Genomic DNA, 10,709 nt, shown 5'->3' on the forward strand with positions numbered 1-10,709 from the left:
ACAGGAGTACTGATGCATAGGGGCACTTGTACCCCAATGTTCATAGCAGCACTCTCAACAATAGCCAAATTATGGAAAGAGCCTAAATGTCCATCAACTGATGAATGGATAAAGAAATTGTGGTTTATATACACAATGGAATACTACTTGGCAATGAGAAAAAATGAAATATGGCCTTTTGTAGCAACGTGGATGGAACTGGAGAGTGTGATGCTAAGTGAAATAAGCCATACAGAGAAAGACAGATACCATATGGTTTCACTCTTATGTGGATCCTGAGAAACTTAACAGAAACCCATGGGGGAGGGGAAGGAAAAAAAAAAAAAAAAGAGGTTAGAGTGGGAGAGAGCCAAAGCATAAGAGACTGTTGAGAACTGAGAGCAAACTGAGGGTTGATGGGGGGTGGGAGGGAGGAGAGGGTGGGTGATGGGTATTGAGGAGGGCACCTTTTGGGATGAGCACTGGGTGTTGTATGGAAACCAATTTGACAATAAATTTCATATATAAATAAAAAAAAAAAACTTTTGGGATTGTCTTTTTAATGCAAAAAACAATTGTAACTGCGTTACCAGAAGAAAATTACTTAAAGTGGGGTAGTAGGTTGGAATATGTCCTAGAATTCTAATTTTTATACCAGCAATGTATAATAAAATATTTAAGAAAAGTAAATCTAGCATAACCGAAATCTGAATTTGCACATATATTCTTATTTAGAGGTACCTGTCATCAAAGCAGGCAACTTGAATTGCTTCATACCAGAAAATTGAATGTACCACTCAATTACTGTTCTTTAGCCCAATTTAAAATAATAGATTGGGAGTAAGGTCTTAATGCAGTGTAACCTTTGGAACATTAGAAATAGCCTCTTTCTTTCCAGAAATCAGTGTACAGTAAGGATATCACTTTTGTCATACTTCATGAATAGATTTGTAATAGCATTTCTTTTATACTTATTATTTATTCTTGGTACTTAAACTTCTTACATGAGTATTGTGATTTCATCTTTTTTACTAAACTTATTCTAATATTAATTTCAAGATAATGCTATTATTGTCATAGTATTTGAAAATATATACTTTGATTTTAAAGCTTTTGGATGACCTTATTTCCCTTCCGGCGAAATACCCAACTTAGGAGTGTTTTAATAATTTTATACTATTTCATAAAATGGATGTTTTGGAAGAATTTGAGATGGTGGATATTGTGATAAAATTTAAGTTGTGCTAAGGGCTGTATTCTCACTTTCTTCTTTAATGGTTGTGCCCTGTACAGCTGTGAAACTATAGTGAAAATATTAGGACTTCATTTGAGGAATTGGAACGGATTTCATAGGAAGAGTATTATCTCTCCTTGTGATGCTACCTCTTAATGATAGTCATTGGCTCTTTCATTTATTATAAACAAATTTTCTGTACTAGGTGAAAATGTTCACAGAAACCAATTTACATACCCCTTCAAATCTCTTTTAGAGTAAGGGAGGATACATATAAACAAATAGTAATAAAACTAATTTGCATACTCTAAAATGTTGGTCTTAATGGTACTGATGGAAGGTTTCCAATTTGTACTAAAACAGTTTTTTTAAGAAACAAATTATATTGAAATGTACTTTATTAAAAAAAAATACAATGCTAAAGTGCAACATTGGGCAAATTTATCTTCTCCCTAATAGACCAGGATTCATGATTTTATAAGCAGACCTTGATGATCTCGTCAGTTTTATATTCCCAGGGTTGTGGGTGCAGATACTTAGAGGACAAGAGCAGCTTTGATTTAGAATCATAGTCTTTAATGAATGTATTCCTTTTTCTCCGTTAACCATTGGATTCTCAAAACATGGTTTGCAGACCACCTATCTCAGAAATCATCTATGATGCCTCATAAAATGTGGATTCCTGAGCCCCACAACAAAACTGTTATTTTGGACCTCGTACCAAATCCCTGTAGTTTTAATAAGAACTCAAGATGATTTTTATGGGCCTTGAGGTTTATTATTTATTAATAAGTGCCCTAGAGCAGAGGTCAGCAAACCTTTTCTGTAAGTTGCTAGATAGTTAATATTTTCAGCTTTATGGTTTTTGTCGTGACAACAGTTGACACCCGAGCAATGCAGGGGTTAGGGGTGCCGACCCCTCCCTCCTACAGTCAAGAATCCAGATTTAACTTTTGACTTCTCCGGAATTTAACTGCTAATTGCCCACTATTGACCGAAAACCTTACCGATAACATAAATAGTTGATTAACACATTTTTTTTTTTGTTACATGTATTATACACTGAATTCTTACAAGAAAATAAGCTAGAGAAAAAATGTTATTATGAAGATCATAATGAAAAGAAAATACATTTACAGCACTATACTGTGTTTATTGAAATAAAAATCTGCATATAAGTGGACCCTCCGCAGTGCAAACCTGTATTGTTCAGAGGTCAATTGTGCTTACCTCTGCTATTGTAGTGCAAAAGCTACACCAATAATACATAAACAAATGGGCATGGCTAGCCAACTTTGGCCCAAGAACTTGCACATCGCTGACGGAATCAAGACTCTAGACCAATGATTTTTTTTTTTTTCTCTGTTAATCTTTTCTAAGGCACTATCTCTTAAAGCACCTTTAATGATATTTTCCTGGGTGTTTATTTTTTGATAACTGAAGAAAATCCATAACTGAAAGGGCACTTCCTAGATATTCATTACATGAATGGATGCAAAACCTTTATAATATTTAAAACCTTTTCTATGTTAACATTAAGGAGCGTATGATTATCTTATTTGTAACTATATAATCTGCTTTTAATATTAGGTTCCTGTGGCTAGAGCAAGTATTCTTTGGCTAATTGGAGAAAATTGTGAACGAGTTCCTAAAATTGCCCCTGATGTTTTGAGGAAGATGGCTAAAGGCTTCACTAGTGAAGATGATCTAGTAAAATTGCAGATTTTAAATTTGGGAGCAAAATTGTATTTAACCAACTCTAAACAGGTAAGAGTCTAAACCTTAGTCTACCTAAGTGATACTTTCTTCTTTAATTTGATGAAGCACCCAAGGTCTATTCATGCATTAGTGTGTCCATTCCACAATTACTAGGTGTCTGTTTCTGTAAGGTTCTATGTTAGAAGGTAGTGGTGCAGAGAGATGACATTCTAGTCAAGGGAAAAGGCGAGAAAAACAGCTAAACGATGAAATAGGTGTGGTAAGTGCTGTAATAGAGGTGTTAAGATATGGTGGAACTCCAGAGGAGAAAGTTATTGCAAGTCAGAAGTGGAAGGAGGTAAGAGATAAGAGAACGTTTTGTGAAGGATACGATTCTTGACTAAGGACTTACAAGGAGTGATTTGCCATATAGAATGAGAAGGGCGGTGAGAGTCATGAAACAGCTTTGCTGCAAGTTTCTTGTTTATTGATAAAAACGCCATCTTAGCCTGAGAACTCCCTGCAGGTGTTCTCTAAATACATGTGTATTGTAAAAGTCATTATAACACCTGGAATTGGCTACTCTAAATGTATCTAGCTTCTAGGTTATTAAAAAATTAGTACAAAATCAGTATGTTAATCAAGACCAAAAGTAGTTATGTCTTATAAAGCTAAATAAAGGTTCTGTTTTTGGTCCTCTTTATAGCTATAAAGAAACAATGGAAAGTGGTACTATTTGTTCAGGAATTACAGAATATATTCCATAGCTTTTGAATTTGAAGACAACGTAGCTTGTACCAGATGTTTTTTTCTTGAGCTGTATTGTTAAATGAAGTTTTGGAGCTCAACTTCTGAACTGTTCTATTGTATATTTTAGAATAATATTTCTGATAAACACAAATAGACTTCACCACCAACTCGTGAAGGCATATTAATGTTTAGAAAATGCACCAAATTTTTCATTCATTCATTCATTCATTCATTCATTCATTTATTATTTTAGATACAGAGTGTGAGCAAGGGAGGGGGGCAGAGGTAGATAGAGAGAATCTTAAACAGGCTCCAAGCTCAGGGTAGATTGTGATGTGGGGCTCAATCCCACAACCCTGGGATCATGTCCTGAGCTGAAATCAAGAGTTGGGCGCTTAACTGACTGAGCCACTGAGGCACCCTGAAAATATACCAAATTTTCGCATATATTTTTGTATAGCTCATTGTTTTTAAATGATTAAATGTAAAAATAGGTGAATGACAGTGTCTCTAGGGTTGTGCTCTTCAGTCTCTCATTAAGAAAAGGGGGTTGAGAGAATTGGTAAAATAAGCATTAAAGGGCACTTTTTAGCACCATCCGCTTGACAGCATTTTTAAATTGTGTGCTTCATACCTGTTGAATAAGAGAGAGAGACTAAAATGATTTCTTTGGGCTAACTGTAAAAAATTTATGTTCTGTATTTAATTTATTTTAGCCATCTTTAAGACTGAACTGTGGCAGTGCCCAGGGACTGGTTTGCCATGAAGTCCTGATATTTATTTGTCGATCTGAATTCCCTGTGGAATAACTTAGTGAGCATCCCAGAATTGTTATTGAATTATTTAGTTATAGGAAATGTCGAAGTTAATTTTTATAAGATTGAGCATGTTGTGTTCATTTGTTGGCTTGAGGAATAATTGAGTAATGAACTTCTTTAATACCTCAAAATATTTTTACCTGGTGTGAAAACTCATTTACAAATAAGTCAACAGTCTGCTTTCAGTATGTTGAGTTAGCCCCTGCTGGACTGACCCTCCACAGAGAACAACTCTGGAAAAAATACAAAAAATAAATAAATGCCCAAAGTCTCAGAAGAGTGAAGAAAAGCAGTAAGATCCTGGAGGGAAATTAACACTTGGAAGAAGAGAGTGGCACAGAGGGAATGTCGCCACTTTTATGGCTTTTATCCAAGAGGATGGGCTACAGTTGGCACTACACACAGGTGCTAAAACTCCAAAAGAAAACCCAAGGTCCTTCTAGCCTGAGGAAGTAGAGAACATAGTTCAGGGAAACTATAGATGTTGGAAAGTAAAGGAAGAATAATAGAAAGGAGAGAGCCATAGTGGGGGAGCCTCAGGATCTGTGAATAATTTTGGTTGACCCCTGAACCACACATGCTCAAGGTGCATTCAGAGCAGCACAGCTGAGTATAAAGGAACTGAACTGAAATTTGAGCTGCAGCAAAGAGACAAAGTTTTCACTTTGAACTCGACCAGGTTAACTGCTAAAATAAACAAAAATCAGTACTCACTCAAAGAGTGTAACAATGTCCACGGCCTCTATAATATAACATTCGTAATTTCCAAGATACAATCCAAAATTATTCCACATATGAGGAATCAGAATGAGGAGCTATTATTTAAAGGGTATGGAGTTTCAATTTACAAAGATATAAAAATTTTGGGAGATGGATGGTGGTATTGGTTGTACAATATTCTGCATGAATTGCACAGTTAAAAGTGGTTAGGACGGTAATTATTATATGTTTTATCACCCCCCCCACACACACACACACACAAACAGGGAAGTGTGATCACTTTTCAAGAAAATTGGAAAAAAACAACAGAAGCTAACCCTGAGATGATCCAGATGTTGGAATTTGCAAGCAAACATTTTGTAGCAACTTTTTATAAGTGAGGTCAGCAATATAAAGGAAAATATACCCACCATGAATAAAAAGATAAGAATTCTCAGAGAAATATAATTATACAAAAGACTCAAACGGAAGTTTTTTAGAACTGAAAAATACAGTATCAAAAAAATCAATATCTTGTTTATCATTAGTATTCTTTTTTTTTTTTTTAATTTTTTTTTTCAACGTTTTTTATTTATTTTTGGAACAGAGAGAGACAGAGCATGAACGGGGGAGGGGCAGAGAGAGAGGGAGACACAGAATCGGAAACAGGCTCCAGGCTCCGAGCCATCAGCCCAGAGCCTGACGCGGGGCTCGAACTCACGGACCGCGAGATCGTGACCTGGCTGAAGTCGGACGCTTAACCGACTGCGCCACCCAGGCACCCCTATCATTAGTATTCTATATTCCTCTTTAACATTTTAATATTTTTCTTTTTAGGTATAGATATATAAAGCTGGTTCATATAGTTTTTTTTTAACTGTTACATTATAATTATAACTCTGTATGTGGATTTCTTCAGTAAGCTTCTTTAGTTTTCTAACTCTGAGTTATTTCAGATGGAAGTTTGTATTTGGAAAGCAGATTAACTGTGTGTGATGACTACCATAGAACTATTTGATGTCAGTTACTGGAGGGCAGGTAGTGATTGAGAGTATAGGCTCCAATATTACATTGTCTGGCTTCATATCCTGTTTTGCCACTTATTAGGTACATAATTTTGGACAAATTATATAACCTATCCAAGACTTAGTTTTATCCTTTGTAAATTGGGAATTATTATAATTTCTTAATTTAATTTAATTTAATTAAAAGAGAAAGAATGGGAGAGGGGGCAAGGGGCAGTTGAAGTTGCTGAAGCTCTACAACTCTTAGGACATAGTGTAAAGACTGAGCATGACTTCTTTGCAATAGTCTACTGAGGTCTGAGACAGAAAACTGAGTTTATTAAAGGGATTAATAGCAACTAAAAATTAATGAATAAAGGGTGCATTTTTTTTTAACTTCCTATAATCTTTTAAATGTACTGGTAAGTATTATAGCTTAGTGTTTCACTTAGCTGTTTTCTTTTTTTTTTAATTAAAAACATTTTTTTAATGTTTATCTATTTTGAGAGAGAGAGAGAGGGAACGTGAGCAGGGGAGGCACAGAGAAGGAGGGAGACATAGAATCCGAAGCAGGTTCCAGGCTCTGAGCCGTCAGCCTGACATGGGGCTCGAACCCACGAGCAAGATCATGACCCGAGCCAAACTCGGACACTCAACTGACTGAACCACCCAGGTGCCCCTAATTTTTTTTTTTTAACATTTATTTATTTTTGAGAGACAGAGCGAGACAGAGCATGAGAGGGGGAGGGGTAGAGAGAGGGGGTGCACAGAATCCAAAGCAGACTCCAGGCTCTGAGCTGTCAGCACAGAGCCCGACATAGGGATCGAACTCACAGACTTGTGAGATCATGACCTGAGCCAAAGTTGGACACTTAACGGATTGAGCCACCCAGGTGCCCGTCATGTTTTCGTTTTAATTATGAAATAACCCAAACCTATAGGGAAGTGTAAAATAGTATAAATACATATATACCACTAAGACTAACTCAATGTTTTTGCCATAATTGTTACTCTTTTTTAAAGAAATGTGGCAACTAGCTGCTGTCATAATGGTAGTATGTTCGGTCATGTGTGTTTTTACATTTTTAGTATATGAGTATGTGCTCACACACTATGTTACTGTTGTGTGGGTTTTGCAATTTTGCATAGGTAGATACTGTATTTTTTTGTATACTTTGTAACCTACTTTTTTCACCTAATACCATGTTTTTAAAATACTGACATGTATAGATATAATTCATGCATTTTAATTAACTCTGATTTTCTGTGAGACAGGTTTCTGCTTTGCTGCTGTTAGAAAAGAGTGATTCATTGAGTATCCTTAATATTTGCCTTTTCTTTGTATTACTTTTTAGACTTCTTGGTTCTTAGTAAGAAATTTTATAAATCACAGTTACATATTGGGCATCCTTCCTGAAGTTAAAAGCAAATTCTCTTTTGTCCCGTGATTCAGGTCTTAGGTGAAATCTACCTCTGCCCCCAGCTTCTTTAACATGACTTAGCAAAAGGGTCTCTGGCTCTGTGCTGTGACACCTCTACCCTTTCTTGGATATATTTTTTTTTGGCTTTAAGAAACTCGAGTAAATACAGCTTGTAAAGAAAGAACTTACAGAATACTTTTCAAGTTGACAAAAATATGAATACTGTTAAATTTATGAAATTTCATCCAAGTCACATAAAGAATCCTGGTTAGTCATGAAGTGATGAAATTGATGACATGGAACACTGGTACTGCTTAGATTTCCCTCTGGTTTAGGTTAAGAATTTTGTGTTGCTTTCTTTCATTTACCAAACCAATTACCAGTATCCTCCTTTTTCAGAATAGCAGCTGTGTGGAACCAATATTAATCTTCACTATGCTAAATGCTGAATTCTGTGTACTTTTTTATTTTCCTTAAATTAAAAATATATCTCAGCTAATTTTAGTAGTATATTTTAAGAAACCTTTTTTACTATTTTGTGCTGACTTACTAAATATTTGAAGAAAGCTATTGTTTGTGCAAATATTTATCTGTTTATTACTTGTCAGAGTGCTTAGGTAGAAATATGAAGCCCATATTTTGAGGTTTTTTTTTAAATAATGGATTAAAAAACTTTTATACAGCATTCCCTAAAATTCATTTTTCCTATATTACAGTGACTGAGAGTCATTCTGAAAGGAATATAATAGGTATAGTGTCTGGGTAGCATTATCTGTTAGTTATTACTGCTCATAGTCCCTTAAATCTAAGTAGAAAAAATAACCTGAAATCAAAATTTAACAAATAGCTGTGTATAAGATATTAATATTTTTTTATTAAGGGTACACTGTATTATTCTCTTTTTCTTTTATAATTTTATGAGTAAAACCTCTTTAAAAGTACTGTTTAATGTCCCATCTGGTTTTGGATTGAGTCTTTGATTGTATTAAATACCCATGATTATTTACTTGACCATTGTTTACTTTCTTTGTAACTGTTGGCCGGAACAGATCTCATTTATGTCTCTTGCCTCTGTGTCTCATTTAGTTTGGGATTTGTCTCACATTTTTCATTTTTATCAATAGTTGTGTTAAACTAGGTCAGACTAAGTTCGTAGACCTCCACATTGTACTTTTCACCTCTGCTGTGGTTTTGTCTAATGACATGTAACACACAAGTGCAATGAAGAGAGATTTCATTTTCTTTTTTTTGTGTGTGATCATAATTTTTTTTTCAATATATGAAATTTATTGTCAAATTGGTTTCCATACAACACCCAGTGCTCATCCCAAAAAGTGCCCTCCTCAATACCCATCACCCACCCCCCCCTCCCTCCCACCCCCCATCAACCCTCAGTTCTCAGTTTTTAAGTCTCCTATGCTTTGGCTCTCTCCCACTCTAACCTCTTTTTTTTTTTTTTTTCCTTCCCCTCCCCCATGGGTTCCTGTTAAGTTTCTCAGGATCCACATAAGAGTGAAACCATATGGTATCTGTCTTTCTCTGTATGGCTTATTTCACTTAGCATCACACTCTCCAGTTCCATCCACGTTGCTACAAAAGGCCATATTTCATTTTTTCTCATTGCCACGTAGTATTCCATTGTGTATATAAACCACAATTTCTTTATCCATTCATCAGTTGATGGACATTTAGGCTCTTTCCATAATTTGGCTATTGTTGAGAGTGCTGCTATGAACATTGGGGTACAAGTGCCCCTATGCATCAGTACTCCTGTATCCCTTGGGTAAATTCCTAGCAGTGGTATTGCTGGGTCATAGGGTAGGTCTATTTTTAATTTTCTGAGGAACCTCCACACTGCTTTCCAGAGTGGCTGCACCAGTTTGCATTCCCACCAACAGTGCAAGAGGGTTCCCGTTGAGAGATTTCATTTTCTTATGTGAGACGTTTAAATCAGAAAGACCTTGTTTTTCCAACCTTTTTGAGATGTAGCTTAATTTCTCTTTTTTAGAGCGGCATGCAGAATGTGTGCTGGTAAAATGCAGTGTGCCCTGACAGGGCAAGGAGCTAAATTCTTCAGTTTTTCACTGGTGGTAAGATACGTGCAAGTGTTTCATCTGCTGGCCACGCTGGCAACTTGTATGGTTGTGCCATGGCCTGTGCAAAGCATGAAGCTGTCAGTTGTCAGTGGAGAGAGTCAGAGGAAAACATGGGAAGTTTGAGGTGGGTTGTAGATGAAATATGTGCAAGAGATGGTCCTGCCGTAGATCGTTAGAGAGTGGACAGAACACTCTCACTTTGCTACTTCTGTCATTTATTGTGCAGCGTAAATCTAAAGCCTATGTATTTTATTATTGGGAAGTTCTTTATCTTGTTATAAACCCAGCAGCAATCATTTCTTAAAGATGGAAGTATAGACTTAATGAAGAATGAAGTACTGACTTTCTTTCTCAGTACTCACTGTGCACAAAATGTTTATCAGTGTTTACCAGCCACTATGAGAGTTGTAGTGATGTCACCGACCACACAACAACCAGAAGATAAAATGGACTGAAAAAAGATCAGCATCTATTTAAAAAGTTGAGTTGTAGGGATGAGCTCTGGGTGTTATATGTAAGTGACAAATCACTAAATTCTACTCCTGAAATCATTATTACACTATATGTTAACTAACTTGGATTTAAATACATTTTTAATTTTTAAAAAGAAGTTAAGCATTATTTTAAGAAGATTGTGTCTCCAGGGACGCCTGGATGGCTCAGTAAGTTAGCAACTGACTTCGGGCTCAGGTCATGTTCTCACAGTTGGTGAGTTTGAGCCCCACGTCGGGCTCTGTGCTGACAGCTCAAAGCCTGGAGCCTGCTTCAGATTCTGTGTCTCCCTCTCTCTCTCTCTCTCCCCTCCCCTGCTCACGCTCTGTCTCTGTCTTTCTCAAAAATAAATAAACATTGGGGCGCCTGGGTGGCGCAGTCGGTTAAGCGTCCGACATCAGCCAGGTCACGATCTCGCGGTCCGTGAGTTCGAGCCCCGCGTCGGGCTCTGGGCTGATGGCTCAGAGCCTGGAGCCTGTTTCTGATTCTGTGTCTCCCTCTCTCTCTGCCCCTCCCCC

General features: G+C 36.5%; 1 protein-coding gene across 2 annotated transcripts in view; it reads left to right on the forward strand.

Annotated features, from left to right (window-relative positions):
• The window catches only part of AP3B1 (adaptor related protein complex 3 subunit beta 1), a 269,037-nt gene that overhangs the window by 147,060 nt on the left and 111,268 nt on the right, over positions 1 to 10,709 (forward strand). For both annotated transcript variants that reach the window (XM_040450164.1, XM_040450154.1), the window contains exon 15: positions 2,804 to 2,980. In XM_040450164.1, coding sequence (XP_040306098.1) covers positions 2,804 to 2,980 — 177 coding nt within the window. The remainder of the gene's footprint in view (positions 1 to 2,803; positions 2,981 to 10,709) is intronic.

This window comes from Herpailurus yagouaroundi, unplaced genomic scaffold, assembly GCF_014898765.1.
Source record: "Herpailurus yagouaroundi ecotype Mexico unplaced genomic scaffold, PumYag 29, whole genome shotgun sequence".
In the NCBI taxonomy this organism is placed as follows: domain Eukaryota; kingdom Metazoa; phylum Chordata; class Mammalia; order Carnivora; family Felidae; genus Herpailurus; species Herpailurus yagouaroundi.